General features: G+C 36.1%; 2 protein-coding genes across 4 annotated transcripts; one reads left to right on the forward strand and one right to left on the reverse strand.

Moving 5' to 3' along the window:
• Nucleotides 1–6,336: 6,336 nt before the first annotated feature.
• LOC113726815 (uncharacterized) lies at nt 6,337–11,090 on the forward strand. 3 transcript variants are annotated; one of them, XM_072075310.1, is made up of 7 exons: nt 6,344–6,925; nt 8,471–8,566; nt 8,703–8,861; nt 8,981–9,041; nt 10,008–10,266; nt 10,467–10,583; nt 10,789–11,090. In XM_072075310.1, the coding sequence occupies exons 1-5, from the start codon at nt 6,533–6,535 to the stop codon at nt 10,178–10,180; spliced, it is 882 nt and encodes a 293-aa protein (XP_071931411.1). In that variant the 5' UTR covers nt 6,344–6,532; the 3' UTR covers nt 10,181–10,266; nt 10,467–10,583; nt 10,789–11,090. The 3 variants fall into 3 exon arrangements, with proteins under 3 accessions (XP_027106493.1, XP_071931411.1, XP_027106492.1); XM_027250691.2 differs by having other exon boundaries at nt 6,349–6,925; nt 10,008–10,132; XM_027250692.2 differs by lacking the exons at nt 10,008–10,266; nt 10,467–10,583; nt 10,789–11,090 and adding an exon at nt 9,751–9,989 and having other exon boundaries at nt 6,337–6,925.
• A 1,024-nt stretch (nt 11,091–12,114) lies between these two features.
• On the reverse strand, nt 12,115–19,429 carry LOC113726816 (vesicle-associated protein 1-2). The gene is made up of 8 exons (XM_027250693.2): nt 19,162–19,429; nt 18,940–19,010; nt 18,740–18,821; nt 18,030–18,145; nt 17,777–17,941; nt 17,594–17,689; nt 14,305–14,382; nt 12,115–12,608 (listed from the first exon to the last, which is right to left on the reverse strand). Exons 1-8 carry the CDS (start codon nt 19,211–19,213, stop codon nt 12,498–12,500), a joined length of 771 nt encoding a protein of 256 aa, XP_027106494.1. The 5' UTR covers nt 19,214–19,429; the 3' UTR covers nt 12,115–12,497.

Below are 19,429 nucleotides of genomic sequence, written 5' to 3' on the forward strand. Positions count from 1 at the left end.
GGATGCAACCTCTATGTTTATCGTCATAAGGAGTATTTGTATTAGATTTTATATGAAATGTACAAATTTTGCATATTAGGCATCTACAAATTAGTGAATTCTAAGATCGTGTCCTCTTTATAAATTATACAGTTTGTGGGATAAAACACAAGACCAACACATTATACTAGAGCCTTTCGATTAATTTTTTTAAAATAAGTTTATAGACCAAGTGTGTGTTGATAAAAATTAAAGGGAGAACTGCACAAGTAGCCCTTCACATATTGCAAATGTGAAAATTTAGTCCCTCAGATCGAAAATAATCAATTTTAATCCTTAGCAAATAAAAAAGGATCAATTTAAGTCCCTTTTTACTTTTTCGACTGATTTTTGCTCGGAATATCTCACGCACATACCACGTGGCCAACTTTTCAAGGGTAAAAATGCTAAACCACTTATCTGTTGACCAAAACCAAAATGTAAATGACGAATACTTCCCAAAAAAAACCTCCATTTTGGTACTAACTCACCGTTCCATCTCCGTTCCTCTCAACATAAAAAGAAATTTAATTATCACTACCCAGCAGTGGACTGATTTTGATGAAAATGAGCGTTGGTGATTGAAGCGAAGAAGAAACAAGCGTATCAGAGTGATGGACGAAGTACACATTCAATGGATCCCAAATTACAGTATGTATTTCTAAACCCTAAACTGTAAAATTTATGGAATGATGTCAGATACTATGTGAATAGTTTAAATACAGTTGCAATAAGCATGATTTGTGCAGTTAAGAAGTATTAATATATTGATTAGGGTTGATGGTGGTCAATTTTATGTATTAAATTGTTGTAAGTACATGTGGTCCCTTGTATTGTGTTGTGTTGTCGCTTTACATAGATGGGCGGTCGGTCCCAAAACAATTCTTTTGTTGTTAACTGTCTCCTAAATAGTTGGCAGATGGTATGAATCGACTTTCTATTAGGGTCCACTATGGAGGTGAATTCACTGAGTTACCGAACAAAGAATACCATAGGGGTAGTGTAAAAATTGTTGACTATTGTAATCCTGACAGATGGTCTATATGTACACTTGATAGGGTTGCAGAAAAACTAGGTTATCCTGAGTTTAGTGTAATATACTATTATTTAATACCCGAAAAAAACATGGAGGATGGGTTAGTGTATTTATTATGTGAAGATGTTGCTCAGGATTTAGTTAGAGACGGAGTGAAATATAGTTTGGTTGATATATACTTTGTGCACTTAAGAACCTACTCCATAAGTGAATGTGAAGCTGGATCATGTAAACCAAAAGAGGGGACTGATCCTAAGGAAAATCAACAAGGTGGTAAGGTGCATGAAGAATCTTCTGATGTAGAAGAAATAGTGATGACTAATATTTCTGTAATTTAATCTGAAAATGAGGGTGAAAAGGATAGCATAGGTGCTGGTGAGTCAGGAGCTAATAAACACATAGAGGAAGCAGCTATAAGAAAGGAGAATTTAGGTGAAATGCTTTCAGAAGTTGACATTAGAGTTGCTGATAAATGAGATAATGCAGCAGATATAGGAGGGTCTGATCAGAATTTTAGAAAAGAACAAGATAGGACAAACTCAGAAGTATAGAATGCAGGAAAAAATGCACTTTCTACTAGCAAATCACCAAAAGAGAAATCATTAAAGAAAAAATCCTCAACAAATAAAGAGCAGGCTAAAAAAATTGAGAGAAAGAAGAAGAGTAAGAAGGAGACACATATTGAGAAAGATGAGGAATCTAGTGATGGTCACAAATTCATTGATAGTGACTATGAGTTTAGTGATGAAGAAAATATAGTAAAATCTTTTAAAGACAGAAAAGCTAAATGGGAAAAAATTATCAAAAATTACAAATCAAATAAGAGTACAAAGGAAAGAACATGTCAAGTAAATGGTGCTGAGATGGAAAAAGATGCTATTGATTCAGATGAATTTGATAGTTGGTGTGACTTAGAATAAGAAGATCAGCCAAGAAAAAGAGCTAAGTTTCCAAAATTTAAGCCTGAAACTGATATGGTCGATCCCAAATTTGATGTTGGACAGATTTTTGCTTGTAAGCAGTTGTTCATAAAGGCATGCAAGAGCCATGGAGTGATTCACGGAAGGAAGATAAAGTTCAATAAAAATGATGGTAAAAGAGCTACGGCTTATTGCACGGACTGTAGTTGGAAAGTTTCTACAGCTGTTATGCTAGACAAAAAGACTTTTCAAATCAAGAGCATACAAGGTGAACACAGTTGTGGGATGACAATTGACCACGAACTAGCAAACTCAACTTTTTTGGTTGATAGATACAAAAAAGAGCTGGCTGCTATGGCAGACATGAAGGTGAGTACACTTATAAATAAAGTAAATACTGATGTTAATGTCAACATCTCTAGATGACAAGCTTATAGAATCAAGAAAAGGGTAGAGGGTTTAGTTAATGGTGAACATTAAACCCAATACAACAAATTAAGAAACTATTGTAGGGAAGTAAAGAGGGCTAATCCTGGCTCAAATGTTTTCATGACTACTGTTGAAGATGATGAGGGAGAAGATAGGTTTGAGAGGTTGTATATTTGTCTCAATGCATGCAAGACAGGCTTTTTAAGTGGTTGTAAGCCTGTTGTCGGGTTAGATGGCTACCATCTTAGAGGGCCTCACAAAGATGTGTTGCTTACAGCTGTAAGAATTGACCCCAATGATCAGTTGTAACCCATTGCCTATGTTGTGGTGGAAATAGAAAATAAGCTGACTTGGAAATGGTTCGTGGATGAATTGTTGAATGACCTCCAAATCAGAAATGAAAATCATTGGACAATTATTACTGATAAACAAAAGGTATGTTAATGTATTTTTCTGGGGTTTTTTAAAGCTGAGTTTGCTAGTTTTAATTTGATGATCTGTTTTCACCTTTTTATTTGTTGAAGGGACTGATTCAAGCTATTCAAGAGTTGTTTTCAGATGTGGAGCATAGGATATGTGTGAGACACATGTACAATAACTTAAAAAAGTTACATGGTGATTTGGCATTAAATGAGAGAATTTGGGCACTTGCAAGAGCTCCTTATAAAAATCTGTTCAAGGCTTTAATGGAAGTTTTGAAAGCAGTTGATGAGGGTGCATGTCAATGGTTGCTTGACAACACAACACCGCAGCAATGGTCCAGAGTTTACTTCAGAACCTCCCCTAAATATGATATTTTATTGAACAATTTTTGTGAGAGTTTCAACTCTAGCATTTTAGAAGCAAGGTAGAGGCCTATACTAGGTATGTTGGAAACAATACGACTTTATTTAATGGTTAGAATGGAGAATAAGAGGGAGTGGATGAAGAAGTATACAGGAAAGGTATGTCTCAAAATTTTAAAAAGTTGAAAAAGTTAAAAACTGCTTCTAGTGCATGCATAGCTACACCTTCAGGGGACTGGAATTATGAGGTAAGATGTATGTATGGGGATAGATACACTGTGAATTTGGCTAGCAGAACTTGTAGTTATAAAAGGTGGGAACTAAATGGCATTCCTCGTGCTTATGCAATGAGTGCCATTGCTTTGACAAAAGAGCCTTTCGAGAACTTTGTTCATGAATGCTACTCAAAAGAGACCTATATGAGCGCATATGGGCTTATAATATATCATTTCAATTGTGAGCATTTGCGAAAGGATTTGAAATAGGGGTCTGTCTTGCCACTTGAAACCATCAAGCTTCCTGGCCGGCCAAAGAAGGTAAGAAGGAGAGAACCAGATGAGCCACCAGCTACAACAACTTCTCAAGGACAAACAAAGAGATTGTCTAGAGTTGGCCTAATGGATTATAAGTGCAGAAAGTGTAAACAGAAGGGCCACAATAGTAGGAAGTGTCCAAGCAGTCATGATCAAGGGAATGTCCAGCAACAAGCTACTGCGGTTACAAGTAGCTCTTAGCCACAACAGCAGACTCTTAACATTGTGAATCCTGGTGCAAACAAGCAGCCCAATCTCAGCAGTCCCAAATTCAGTAGTCCCAACCTCAGCAGTCCCAACCTCAGCATTCCCAAATAGATTACCGGCCTCAAAATGCTACTCCTATTGCAATCAAGCAGTCCAATTTCACACCTAAAGCATTTTTTTGTGAAAATGGCTTGGGGACTGATACAAGTGACCAAGTCTTGTTTGATCTCATCAGTCAAATCCCAGATCAACCTACAATAAGCCAACCATCTACTCCAACATCGACAACAAAGAATGCAACATCTTCAGTTCATGTTTCTCTATTTGTTCATACTAATAATAGCATGTTGACTTCTTTCTATACTATTATTTACTTGAATTTCTGGTTGCCAATTGGCAGGGTAAGAAAATCAAGTACAAATGTGGTGTATGTTGGAGATTTGGACATACTCGAAGTAGTTGTGATTCAACATTGGCCTCTCTCTATAGAAGACACCCATAGGAACCACCTGGATTGGCTATAAGTATTGTCTACTACATGTTTACTTCTAAGACTGCAAAAATTGCTATTGACTGTAAGTAATGACCTCCTCATTGTTTTGTTTGTATCAGACTGCAAAGATATATACTTTTAAAAGTGCTGCAAAGAGGGCTAAAAAGGTCTAGATGACTACAGTATGTTATTGCAAAGAGGGATGACTGCAAAGACATCTACTTCTGAAAGTGCTGCAATGGAATTTGACTTGAATTGTATTTGCAATGGATATCTACTTTTGTCTTGTATTTGACTTCAGCAGACCTTTTTTTTGGAGCAATGGAATTGGCTTCTTAATTCATTGCATTTTTTTTATAAGAGGCGTATTGTAATGAATGTACTTGGCTCGATTATATGCTATTTTTTCATTGCAATAGAATGCATGCTCTTCTTATTTTTGAAGGGACTGATTATTGATTCACTTTTTAATCTTTTTTCGCTTATAATATCGCCATTATCATCTTCATTATCTTTCAAGTTAAGACTTTTATTCCATCTTATGCTGTAAGCTCATATTCAAGAAAAAATCACAATATATCAGAGAGAACTTAAGCTTCATAATTGCATTCCAACTCCCATTTGTACAATCAACAGGGCCACTAAACGTAACCCAACCTAAATACAACAAATAAAAACCACCCAGTTCCCAGTTCACCACCTGCACCAACAAGTGCCAATTACAACTCAATCTTTGCTCAGCAAATTATGCCCTACGAAAACAAAGGCCACAAACAACAACAATTTCATCATTTTCTTCTTGCGTCTTGTTTCTTCCAACTTTGCCTCCAACTCTCTTAATTTGTTCGTCAATCTTCTTGTATGTCTCACTAATTTATCGCACCTCTCGCAATTGTTTGTATCATATCACTTGAAATAGCCACAGCCGCCACCACTATTATGCTATTCAAAATTACCTCTTCAAATTTCACATTTTCTAAAAGAAAAAAGAAACAGAAATCAGGCACACTTACTTCGTAGTAAGCGCAACCATAGAACCTCTTTCCTGGATTTTGCAACTGTCCACGACATTTTCACCATAGCTGGTACACCGCAATTACAAGTTGGTGGTTTTGCCATGGAGATGAAGCTTTGCTTTTAGGTTTGGTTGAAATGAAGGAGAAGAAGAATTTTGGGAAGTATTCGTCATTTACATTTTGGTTTTGGTCAACAAATAAGTGGTTTGGCCTTTTTATCCTTGAAAAGTTAGCCACGTGGTGTGCGCGTGAGATATTTCGGGTAAAAATCAGTCGGAAAAGTGAAAAGAGACTTAAATTGATCCTTTTTTATTTGCTAAGGACTAAAATTGATCATTTTCGATTTGAGGGACTAAATTTTCACATTTGCAATATGTGAGGGACTACTTGTGCAGTTCTCCCAAAATTAAAATCTAAAATATAAAATTTGAATCCATTAACTTATTGAATTGTAAATACTAAAATCCTAATACCCATTCTACATCACCATGCATTCTGCATTAAGTGATCAATCACTTATTTGTTAGAATAAATTTTACCTACACAATTCAAATAAATTAAAGACAATTCAAAATTTATTTAGACTAATGCTAAAGGCACATCCATGTGTATGCAATTTAAGAATAAATTAATTTTTATAAAATTTTCTTTAATGAATTGATAGTTATTTTGGTAGTTATGTGAATTGATGGTTATCTTGGTAATTAAGGGTTAATGAATAAAATTAACATCAAATTAACTAAGGATTAATGGAAAAAGTTAACACCAAATGAACTCCACATCGGTTTATTATTATACAGATTTTTTTTTTATTATCAAACATATCTGTTAATATCTTAATACATGTTAATATCTTCATCCGTGCTAATTTGAGTTATCAAACAAACCAAGTTTACATGAATATAAAAAAGTAAGATTGAATAACTGATTCATTAATTTTTCACAAGAAAATAACTAAAATGTAATTATTAATGACCCCCAACTTTTAAACTTTTTTTTTTCCCCCAAAAGACCGGGGTTACGAATGATTCTCGATCAGGAGTTCTCAAAAAGTCATCCGACGAACAGAAAATAAAAAACCCCAGTTGCAGAAAAATGCCCAAGAGCAAGAACTCGTATTCGATTTCTCATGAAATTGAGTCGGCTCAGAGATCATCGAGCTCGGAAGAGGTCGAAGTCCCAGAAAATAACGTGGCCCAGAAGAAGAAAATTACCGAATATGAGAGGCAGAGAATGAAGAGGATTGAAGAGAACAGAGCAAGAATGGAGGCCTTGGGTTTGAAGAAAATGGCAAATTCTTTTGTGGGTTCTCTTACGAAATCAGCCAAGGAAATGGTTGACAAAAAAGGTAAAAGAAAAATGGATGATGATGATGAAGAGTATAGACCTTCTGATGAAGGTGAAGAAGAAGCATTGAGTTCTTCAAGTGAAGATGATGACACAAATGTTGATGACGAAGACTATTCTGGGTCCAGTGCCAAGAGGAAGGTACTAATTATTTTCATTTAAGGTATGGTTGGCAGTTTCTGGGGTTTATGGTGCTAAAAGATTTGATTTTGAACCATGTTTGAATAGTAGTACTTTTGATTGAATTGCTGTGGTTTATTTTTTCTTAATGATTGTGGTGGTATATGTTATTGTGTGCTTGCTAATAATAGAGGGAAAAACGTTATGGTGGAGTTGTAGAGTGGACTTTTAATTGGTTGGATTAGTATTGGAGTTAATTAGATAGTTTATGTTCTTAGTTTTGCTTCATAAACCAGGAGAAATTTTTCTTATCAGGATCATATTGGATACAACGAGTCGAGAGTTCCTCCAAGTTTTTTATGTATTGGTTTCAATTTAAACACTAATGGAGTGTTTGGCATGATTTAATGAAGAGAGAATCTGGGAGTTGAATGACAGTGTGACTGGTCTCTTTTTGGGTAATAGGGGGATTAAAAAGCCTCTTGCTTGAAAAGAAAACCCTTATACTGAAACGTCTTTTTTTCAAACTTCTTTCCTTTTATATAATTTTAATTTTTTGGAGAAAGGGGCGGTTTGTGTGCTGGTGGGTTAGGAGAAAACGAACTTCCTGTTGAGGATTTGATTTTGAGAAAAAGGAGAAAGAGAGAGAGGAAAGACATTTCTAGAGGTGAGTCTAATTGTATTGGTGTTTGCCCTGTTGAGATTATTTCCATGCAACTTAGCTTTTCTAACCACAAAGGTGGATGCTGATCAGTATATACTACTTTCTATCTGTAATAAGCATTTTGAAAGTTGAAAGCAATTGTGTTGAGATGTTTTTGCCACCTTGGTTATTGGATTTAAAGAGGCTGTCATTCAGAATGTAGCTAACGTATGGTCAGGTTTCAAGACCTCATTTTAAGTTATTTGATAAACTCTGCTTGCAGTTAGTGGTTGGCAAGCAGCAAAGATGAATTGAATGTTAATTTTTTGCTGCATGTATATACTAATAAAGGAGAGAAATTAACTTTGAAAGAAGATGAAATAAGAGAAAAAAAAATTACAATTTTAGATGGCATTCTTGGATTTATCTCATATTAACTGTCGGTTTGGGTTAACTTTGCAGGTGGTTATATAGATTTTAGTGATATCACCACTTGCATGTCTTAGAATTATGTCCTTCTCAGTACAAAGTGTTTTTTAAGCTCAAGCCGTATAGAAGCTCAACTATTCATCCTACTCGTCGTTAAACTTTGTCCTTCATCAAGAACTTGCATTCATGACTTTTTCTTTTGTATGCATTTTGTTAGATTTAGTTCCACGAAGGTGAAGTTGCCTCAGAGCAATGATCTTTATAGCCAATTTATGGTTTGCGTGCCTGTGAGTTTTTTGCACATCAACAAAATGCTCAATTATTGTTAGAGTCCATATAGGCTCAATCTGATAACTTTTCAGTTTTGGAGTGCCTTTACGGTTGCATGTTTTGGGTCATCCCCTATATTTTGATTTGACGGATTTGCTGATTTTGATATCCAACATGCTCAGTTGCTGACTCTAATGTTCTTTCCCTTGAATCTCTTCTTCCAGGCAAAGAACAGAATTCAGATGCCTAAGAAAAATGTTACCCCTCAAAAGCCTGTGAATGACTTGGATTTTGTTGATGATAACGACGCTCTATTGCAGGTGGAAGCTCTAATAACTTAATTGATGCATGTTTCTTTTTGATGTAATTTCTTAAACTGTCATTTGATAATGAATCCACCAACAGTTTCTGATAGTATGTTGCTTTCCGCACTGATTTTCAGTTTTTATGTTTCAGGCAATTGCTCTTTCACTTCAAGATTCTGCAGGGTTTTCCAATAGGAGGACTGGGGCTTCTCAAAGCTCCACTGGCTATCATGTAAACGGTAGGACCAATGAAGGAAAAGAAAATAGCCACGTTCAGGAAGATGCAGGAAAGAGAAAGAGAAAAAAATCAGTGCGTCTCAGCTTAGACTGGTGGCTCTACTAGAAGAGCTTTTCTTTTCCTCTGTCTTGTGTGATATTTCTCATTTACTCCAGACTTTAGACTTTTTTGCTTTCATTTGTGGTCAGCAGATGAACAGTCGGGTGCAAATGACAGAAGATGAACTGATTCTACACTTCTTTCAGTTTGATGGTAATGGTGCATCTGTTTTATAAGATTTTAAGCTATTGTCAGAGAATTCTGAAGTTGCTATAATATAGGGTCAAGGTATTCCTGAAGACTTCAGTGTGTGTTTATTCATGAGTGGAATGCAGCTATAAGCATAACAAGTAAATAATGTCATAGGTATTTTGCACCTGAGTAAAATTCTCTTCCAATATATAAAATGGATCCTTTGCCATTTATGGAGCTCAGAATAGTGGCAATTTCTCCATTTGCTACTTCAGATAACATGCTCCTATCTATTAAACCAAACATGTTGAGGAATTAGAAGTTTTTTGTTTTTTTGATTGCCTGATTGGGCATCGGCACTACATTACATGTTAACCTTGATAGGCAAATGTGGATCATCACTAAGAGGCAAGCAAGGGTGTCTGCCACTTATCAAGAAGTCAAAAGGATCATCCCTTTATGCAATCAAACAAATATATTTGATTTACCCAAGTCTTGAGAGTATAAGGCACTTGATATTATATTAAATGCTTTTAGGTAATGTGTGACAAATGGAAGATAGAAGTATCAGTGTTTGACATATAAAGTTCTTTTAGTAATTAGTATTTGCCAAAAAGTGCTCATTTAATTCATGTTATAATAGTTAGCAACGTCCATTTTGGTGTAGTTGAAAACAGTTTGCTGTATTTAATTAGTGATGAAGTTTACTTTTTCTTTTCCATATTTTCAGAGTTAGGAGCATGCGGAACTTTACATTTCCTTTTCCATAAATCAGACTTAGGAGCATGCTGTGGATGCTTGCCCTGGAGCTCCTTGTTTTACATTCTTTAGGAATATAAAATAACTGCAGCATTATCAGTGTTAAATGAAGTTGACTGAAGTTTCCCTATGTTTCTTATTATATTATAGAAGATTCTTTTACTACTTGTACTCTCCATTTGTTCCACATATCATTAACATTCTCTTCTTGTGTATGTTGTGTTGCAGAAGCGGGAAAAGGGGGCATAACCCTGAGAGATCTAAGGAGAGTAGCAGTTGCCCATGATTTTACATGGTCTGACAAGGAGATGGCAGATATGATAAAGTGCTTTGACATTGATGGAGATGGGAAGGTCACTGCTTTCTCTCTGTCATCTGACTTGCCCTTTCAGGGTCCCTGATGAGTGTCCTAAGATATGGAAAATAAAGTGGCTTGGAAGTGTGCTGAAATATCATTCGCCCAAACCTTCCACCTAGCTTGTGTGGTGTAAAGTTTACCTTCATATGATTGAAATTTAAACTATCCTTTTCTACCATTTCCTATCTGTCCATATTGTCAGTTTACCTTGGGTTAATATAGTTGACCTTTACAACATTTAGAAAACTTTTCCTGGAAAGAAGTTCTTGATTTGCCATGGTTTGTGTTTTCACTGACTCATCCAGGCCCTGTAACTCACTTTCTTGCAGCTAAGTCTTGATGATTTTCGCAAGATTGCTGGTCGATGCAGCATGATACAGGCATCCTAAATTGCTGTGATGGGTGTGAATGGAATGATAAGCTTGGAACATATCTACTACTACTAGGTATGGTAGCAAATAGGGATTTGCATATTGGGACAATCAATGCTCCATATTTCCTTTTTATCTGTTATGGCAATCACTAAATGGAAATCTTGTGAAATTTGAAAGCTCTTCATTTCAGCTGGATAAGATGTGAAGGTGACTTGGTTATCATGTTGGGATGGTGTTTTGAATCAATTACTGATCCTTCGATTTCTGCTGATTTCAGGATGCTTTCTATACTTGGGATGCAAGGCTAAATGGTAGAAATGCTCCAAAGTGATTTTGTAGGGGTTTGAAACATTAGGGCTTTTTAAAACATGAAAGCATAATTTGCAAATGGTTGAGCTGGACTGATTTAAAGTTCCAAAGCTTCAGAGTAGGTATAGCAATTTAACCAAATATCTGTAATTTAAAGCTATATCCTTTTCCAATGCAGGATCCTACCATGTTAACAGTCTTATTGATAAGATTGTAATTAAACTGTTGTTAGTGTTTATCTGTGTTGGGCTGATTGCTCCTTATTCTCAATTTTGTCTTCTAAACTCACAAACATTCCCTCTGACATTGTGCTTCTTGATCCACTCATCCACTGCCTTGAGGTTACAATGAATTCCCTCCTGTGGCTAACCATTTTCGGGCTGTTTTAGTTGCCGAAAGTAACCTCATTTGGCTTTTGTACAGTGATCTTGCTCGAGGCAAGGAAAGGAGTACATCTTTATTTTGCATTTTTAGAATATTTTGCTCCTGTAAGCCAATTATGTGGGGGTCAATGTCCCACATGCTACATGTGAATGAATGTTCGCAGGCTGTGCTTGGTTGAGAGCTTTAGTGCGGCGAAGTTTCCTGTAAGTCCAATTCGTAATTCCCAGACTTGTGAATAAGCTCATCTTTTCCCTCCATGAGTGGCGCAAAATCAAAAGAATCTTCCGATTGATTAAGTCAAACGATTGAATGCAGCCTCGACAAACTCACAATGAAAACTCTGTCGATAACTAATGGTAAGAAGTTTTCCGGGGGATGCAGCTTCATGCTGTGATGCAGATGTCAAAACAAGAAAGTCAAAACTTCAGATATTTCTTTATTGATCATTTGCTTTTGTTCTCAAAAACAAATTATATTTTATTAGTCTTGTACTTTTGCAAACAAGAAACTTTTTAAGGGGAAAAAAAAAACCAAATAGTTAACAATGCAGGTGCTATTTGTTTACTCAATTCCAAAAGTAATTCAATTCGATTTCTATTATTATTCAAATCAGACAAAATTCTGAAACTCAAAAGATGAAAAGCCTCGTAATCTTATTGATGGTTCCTTGACATTGGGATAGTGTTATTCTTGGTTAAAACTTAGAAACTATTCTGGTGTGCTGACTTGACACCCTCAATAACTGTTGGCTAATGTAAGTTCTACGTACGCATCAAACCACGGCAGCAGATTTGCAGCGCGCTTAATGAAACTGAAAGCACAGGTCATGAAGGTTCCAAATCGAATAGTTTAGCATTTAGCATATTCTGTGTAGTATACACGTTAACTATAACAAATCAACAATAGACAATGAGAAAATGAATCAATAATTGTTTATATCATGGCCACAAAGAGGAAAATTAAGTATGACCACTCAATATAGGCGCATGCAGGTCTAACTGCTACCGGGGGCAAAAGCCAACAAAATGCATGATAAAAATTATGTCCCTCTCATTGAGTTACCAACATAACATGTTAAAGCAATTAGTCACACAATGAATGCTCTAGAGCCCCAAAGGCAACAAGAAAAACCCATCAAGCACCTTCTTAAGCATGTTTCTAAAGTCAATCAGATGGCTACACACAATACAGAGCTCTTCCCGATCAGTTGTACTTCTGTCTTGAATGATCTAAATTTTTTCGAAACAGGCTACGTGACACATGATATTGCAGGTTATGCAAAACCTCCATTGATTACGTCCTCTTCAAAATATAACCCAGGAGAAGGCCAAGGAGACCCACAATAATGACATACATTAAGGGGATGCCACCACGGCTTCTGTTACTTTCACGCCTCAATAGATCCTGCAAACGACACGACAAAGGTCAGAGAGTTAGAAGGCAGAATATCCCAAGGCTTTCATCTACATAAGCTATTGACTTGGAGATATTTCTTATAAAAAATAGGATTTCTAGCACCATATCCTACCGCCCCTTCTCCTACCCTACAGATACCAAACCATGAGAGATCAGAAGCAACCATACAGGCCAAAACACAAAACAGAGAAATCAAGGGAAAAAAAAATGAACTCAAGACAGTGGGCATCAAATGAGCTATTTCTGAATCGACAGGACCTTCAAACACAAAAATTCACAATGAAAATCAATAGATAAAAATAGACCAATCCAGCAAGCCATCTCTAAGCCTGGGGTAAAGCCAAGGGGCAGATTTCTGAGAGGCACTGACAAATCCAAACTGCATCTGGAATCTTTTCAAACATCAAGTTTTCCAGACTATCATTCTACTTGAGTATATCATTTGCAGAATGCTCAAAAAAATCATTCCAATATAATACAGAAATCTATCAAAGTTATTGACATATCTAAACTGCATGTGCTAAATGCAAATCTTGTCAAACATCTAGGATTTCTAGACATGAGCAATTTTCTTCCTATAAAGTAAAATTATTGCAGAATGTTCAAAAAGTTTATTGTAATCTTACTATCCAGAATTGTATAACAAATCTAAGTCATTAAATAATTGCAGAATTTTATTACACAAGCTTCAGCTATTTAAATTTTCCAAGTCACCAAAATGGATGTAAAAGGGCTGAACAATAGGGGTTCTCTGGTATATGCTTCAGAAAGTGGCATATTTCCATTCAGAATTTCTCCTGGTAGTACTTCATCTGGTACAATAAAGGATGCCAACATAATATCCCGATTTATGCATATGATACAGCTAAGGGGCAATCTATTACAGGTCCATAAAAATCCAAATTTCCCAAGCCAGTAATTTCACTCAAATTTCTCATGTAAAGCAATCCTAATTCGGCATAGCAGCTGCACTTACTTTTTGACATACTCAAAATAGGAACTCACCCACTACTTGGCTCAAAATAAATTGGAATTTAAAAAAAAATCCAGGTGTTAATCAAAAATAAAATAGACCCTGTTTTTCCTAAAAGAATGAAATTAAAACAAGGAAATAAGAGTAATTGATCATAAACTATCCTAGAACATTTCACAAAACAAATTCATGCATCCTTCCTCAGGCTTAAGTGAATGAATAATATGTATTCATGTTGTACAGCTATAGCATGCGCATTTTCCTATAAAAAACATAGTCCAGTGGTCTCTGGTTAACTTTTTTCTTACAATATAGCTTATTCTGATTGAATCTTCATGGTCATTATACTAGGCCATTTTTTCATATCTTCACGCTGAAAAATAGTGCTATTTGCTTCACTTGTCATGCCTAGCTGTTTAAAAACACTCCATATTCATTGCTATTTTTTTTAAAATTTTTTTTTTTACCTTCTCATATAATTCCACAAGGCGTTCATTGGTATTTGTGGACTTCTAGAGGTTCCTCAAGTGGTAGTGAAAGGAAAATTATAATTGAAAAAAGGACAAACTACGTTCACTAGGAATGTCTCAGGTGAATACAATTCATATAATGTAAATCTGAATGACCAAATGTGGTACAAGTAAAACACAAAAACACCAAGGCGCAAAACACAGTGCAACTAGAGGGATCAAATAGATGACTTTGTTTTACCAGTTCTTGCTGAAGCTTATTCCTTTGCTGAACAGCATAATTTTTCTCCTCAGTCAGCTTAGAAATGAGGGCCTTGACCTGAAACAAGGAAGCAAAATAGCAGTTCAGTTCAAACACATGATTGCACTTTCTGCCAAGAATCAGTCCATTATCCAAACGATAACCTAGACATGTTGATCCATAAAATTATCATAAAATATCATCAACTGCAGCCAAATGGGTTATTTTGATTTTATTTCAAATTAAACATTCTTTTTTGAATTAAACTAATATAATGAATAGCAATCTCTGCGTAAGAGGCTCAAACTAAGGAAAAGTGTGAGCTAAATATAAAACAATAAAGCATCATAATGACCTAAATTAGCAGGCCAAGTGAAAAACAAAAACTCACTTGCCATTTGCCTTGAACAGCTATCCCCGTTTCAGCTAATTCAAATTTAATGTCTAAGGTACCAAAAGTTCTTTCCACTAATTAATTATGGTAACTTATTTAGCATACAAGCATTTGCTGCTTGGAGTAAGAAACCATCAGCAGCTTTAGCTACAGTACCTTTGATTCCTTTTCTCGTCTACGTAACATGCAAGTAATTAGAATAGCTCATGTGGATAGGCTCAAACGAGAAGCTTAGATGCGTAGCAAAAAGCCCCAGATAATGATGTTGGAGTAATATTTCCATTGCAAAACTATTGATAGAAGAATTGTTTTCTACATATCTCCAGCACCTAGAGTATATGCCGTCAAAAGTTCAAAGAAAGAGGACAAACTTGTTATAATCAATGCCCCAGAGAATCCGAAAAGATCCACACACTATTCATGGGAATGCAAGTGGTCCAGTAGAGGGGCATAAAGGAAGAAACAAGAAAACACAACTGAAATCTACACTTAAAAAAGAAACGACAAATCTACTATATATTCCTGTCAAATAACAAGTGGACATGGAGAAGTTCAATAGAACTTTCAGCATACAATTAAACCATGGCAGAACAAGATGGTTCCCAAATAAATGAGAAATTAAAAAATGATTTGTTAAATTTGTCAAATTCAATTACAATAAGGCAAAGTGCTTTTATCAAACAAATGTCCAAAGTTTAGCACCCACAACAAATTAAGAGGACTCAATAATTATAATAATGCTACATAAGCAAGAAATTCATAGTAGGGTCTTAGCACATAAAATCACGCAACACAATTTACGAAAAGCAGCTGTTAATGCCAGACCAATTATTTTCCAGCCAAAGCAAATTTTCTTTACTTGACAAAATTACCCTTCAAGTCAAATCATTTCTCTCACTAATTTTTCATGGGTCTCTCAAACCTCTCTCTCTCCAATTAGTGTCCGGCTCAAATCCCCCCTCACCCTGCTACACCTCCTGCTCCAATCCCACACATCCAGCCCCTTCAAAACTATTTGAGTCATCATCCTCCCAGCCCCACAAACACCATGGCATCCCATCCAACGAAATTTATCTCTCCCTTCCTGCTGCAACCATGGCTGGCTGTCACAGTCACAATCACGGTATCAGACACAGTGATTCCACATCGGTCGCGAATCGGGTGATACACACACTTTAACATACAACGTTCTTCAAAAATTTTGACAAAATCATTAAAATAGAAAATATACCATAACAAGCACAATGATCAAATTAGATTTGCTGTATGCCTACATTAATCGGGATAATCGGTAAATTTAACCAATAGCATAACAAGTATCACAAAGAAAATTGATTCTAGAGTCAAATACACTGTTTTAGGAGACATATCAAATCCAAATATATGATAGAAATAATCATATGCTATATAATGTGGGGCAATACTATTATAATGGAGACTAAATTACAACTCAACCTTAGCAATCAAAGTGACAGTGAAAACAAAAAAGAAAAGAACCTGATTAATAAAGAAAATAAATGGAGCCTACAATTCCTTGTACCAAAATCAGACAATTCTAGGCCCACAATCTGCCGTCTAGCTACTTGGGCTGAAATGGGTCACCATAATAGTCCAAGTTTCCAAGACCATTCAAATTTATTTTCTTTACAAAATCAACCCATCCCTTCCATGATCCTTCTTCCTTCTCCTTCTGCCTGCCTCTGTTTTCTCCTCTTTCGTTTCCCTTCTCAAACCTATCCCTGAATGAAACTTCTTTACTTTTACTGAAAATTATCACAATTTTCACCAAATATCAAATAGGTGAAGCTGCTAATCTTAAAGAAAATATCCTTGCTCCTCTATATTAATAGGTCGATGATTACTGTTAATTTGGTCTCTGCTACTGAAGCTCACTAATTTCCAAGACGACTCAGTAAGACTTGGGCAAGTCGCATTGATATTTCATTTATCTGTGCCAACTCAGGTGATATCGGCCAATTTTGGACGAGTTGTCATGGAAATGGATAAATCAGAGTGTCGGGTGTCGGTCTCGTAGCGGCAAGCCTCGATCCAGTTATGTATCATCCGAGTCAACTCGGACTTGGATGATATGGCGAACTATGGCTGCCACCACGTCTACTCTTCATCCCATGTGCTTATCTATCTATGATTGTTATACGAATGTGGGTGCTTTGTTGAAGCTTCTCATATAAATCCCATGTTGAAGCTTCTCATATCATCCGAGTCAACTCGGACTCGGATGATATGGCGAACTATGGCTGCCACCTCTACTCTTCATCCCATGTGCTTATATCTATGATTGTTATACGAATTTGGGTGCTTTGTTGAAGCTTCTCATATAAATCCTATGTTGTACAATTTCAGGTGGTTTACCACAAGTAATTAGTACTATATTACCCCCAGAAATGGTACTATATCAGTTATTGAGACATTTCAAAATTCTAATATAATGCTAGTTTTGCACTTTAGTTGATGATCACTGCTGACTGTGAAAGCAACAGCGTTGAGCTGAGAGAAGAAAGTGAAAGCAGAGATGAAAGAGAAGAGAGTGGCAAGATAAGGGACGCTTTAGGTAATGAGAAAATTTGATATTGCTGAGGAGGACAAAACATATAGTGCAAATTTGCTCTGGCCTGGACAATAATTCATGAAATTAACACTAGCCTTTATGAAACTATATTCAAAAGTTAAGAAACCAAGATGAGAGTAGTGATTCAAATAAAATCAATGCCCAATGAGTCAGAGAAGAAGCTTGTTATCAACCAATCCTAGAAATATTAAATAGCACAAGACAAAACACCCAGTTATCTATAAAATAGGACATCAATAATTAGCCTCCTACCAAGAGAGAAAGTATCAAATTATCAGTAAAAAATAGAAAGAGTATGATATGACCTCTGAGGAGTTGTCTACCGACTCAACATTTGATTTTAAACCCTGCGCCTCAGCATGTGATCTTAAAACCTGTGGTTCAGCATGAGTTCTTGTACCCTGCAAAAATTAAAGTACATAAACTTGTCATTCACATACAACTACTTCGAGTTCAGATTAAAGTATAAGGACATCTCAGGAGCTCACCGTACTAAACTCAGATGCACTGATGGTACCATTGTCCGAAACTGAAGCCCTCGGAGATGAACCTTCCTCAGATCCCTCTCGCACAGGTGATGGTGGTTGTGGAGGTGCAACATATAAAACTCTCAACTTGATCTCCTCAACATTATGTCCTTCCTCCTTATTAAACTACAACCAAGAAATTCACATGAACCACTCTTGTTTTAATTACACACCGTGAAACATCAAATGACTCACATGCTATGATGAAATTTACCAAATCGGATGTAATATCCTTGGCCGTAGCTCCTGGACTTGCAAGTACACTTTGGACTAAGAACTTGTCCTTGCATTGCATATCCACCGGAGCCTCCTTTTGCGCTTGCATTGTTACTGACACATGTACAAATGCCAATATGTCATCCGTCTATTTCACGCATAAGAACACTCGTACACACACACACACACACACACACACACCCCAATACAAGATAATTACTTTTTTCCCTTAATACTAGTGTAAATATTAGGCTTTGAAGTTCTACATTTGAAATAATAATAAAAGAACAACCATGTAAACCAATCATTACGAGTACACTTTTTCTTTGCAATCAGATACCAATATGTCATCCATCTATTTCACACATAAGAACACTCGTACATACACACACACACACACACACACACCAATACAAGATAATTACTTTTTTCCTTTAATACTAGTGTAAATATATTAGGCTTTGAAGTTCTACATTTGAAATAATAATAAAAGAACAACCATGTAAACCAATCATTACGAGTACACTTTTTCTTTGTAATCAGAAATGACAGAGTCTCCCGATAAAGCATAGAAGTTTTTGTTACGGTAAACAAGAAATTCTTCCGAGTAGTCAGCTCCACTTTAAACACAAAATCACTCAAACCACCTTGCCTACAGCCACAAAATATACACCTATACATAAACGCAGAAAGGAAAGAGAGAGAAACCTATAACATCGCAAGTAGAGTGAGGCATGACAACTCCGGTGTTAGGCCGTACACAGTACTTCTTCGGATTGGTCGTTTTCACCTGTTCGCAACAAAATACAATAGTTTAAAAACCATGTTTCTGCTCAATTAGGGCACAAAATTCAGCAAAATATACTTGCAGGATTCTATGCGTGAAAGTAAGAATTAGTTACAAATACCTTGAACGCAACATAGTTATCACGTTTGTTGGTTAATTGCATAGAGCATGAGATCTGCTTCCTCAATTCGACTTACCAAATCAAAAAACACAGGCAAAAAAAAAATTGATTAAAGCAAAGAAAATCAAACAGCAGATCTGGAAAGTAAAATAATTTCAAAAAATTCAAGAACAATACCAAAATGGTAGCTTAAGAGCCTAGATAGAGAGAAAGAGAGATTACATGGAAACTGGAGCTCTTGAGGTTCGATTTGAAGCAATTCCTCGTTGCCCATTGTTAATACGATCCCCTATTAGCTACTTAACAGGGAAGGAACTGTTACTTTTCCGGCAGAGGTTGCGGCTAAAAGAGACTGAAAGTTGTTTCCCGGCTACCGGTGGAGACGGAACACTGGTTTTCCGACGGAAACAGAGAGAGAGACAGAGAGGGGTAATGGGCTGGAATCGATCTGGAGAGTTAGGAATAATTTTTAAGTTCTTAAATGAAGCGT

This window comes from Coffea arabica, chromosome 2c (genome assembly GCF_036785885.1).
Source record: "Coffea arabica cultivar ET-39 chromosome 2c, Coffea Arabica ET-39 HiFi, whole genome shotgun sequence".
Taxonomy (NCBI): domain Eukaryota; kingdom Viridiplantae; phylum Streptophyta; class Magnoliopsida; order Gentianales; family Rubiaceae; genus Coffea; species Coffea arabica.

What these genes read in the sequence shown, in the direction of transcription:
- LOC113726815 (XM_027250691.2), top strand. Translation starts at nt 6,533, where the DNA reads ATGCCCAAGAGCAAGAACTCGTATTCGATTTCTCATGAAATTGAGTCG. An exon ending in GGTCCAGTGCCAAGAGGAAG is followed by an intron (nt 6,926 to 8,470) that starts GTACTAATTATT and finishes CTCTTCTTCCAG; the next exon opens with GCAAAGAACAGAATTCAGAT. An exon ending in AGAGAAAGAGAAAAAAATCA is followed by an intron (nt 8,862 to 8,980) that starts GTGCGTCTCAGC and finishes TGTGGTCAGCAG; the next exon opens with ATGAACAGTCGGGTGCAAAT.
- LOC113726816 (XM_027250693.2), bottom strand. Translation starts at nt 19,213, where the DNA reads ATGGGCAACGAGGAATTGCTTCAAATCGAACCTCAAGAGCTCCAGTTT. An exon ending in CTCTACTTGCGATGTTATAG is followed by an intron (nt 18,146 to 18,739) that starts GTTTCTCTCTCT and finishes TACATGTGTCAG; the next exon opens with TAACAATGCAAGCGCAAAAG. An exon ending in CGGTAGACAACTCCTCAGAG is followed by an intron (nt 14,383 to 17,593) that starts GTCATATCATAC and finishes TCCTTGTTTCAG; the next exon opens with GTCAAGGCCCTCATTTCTAA.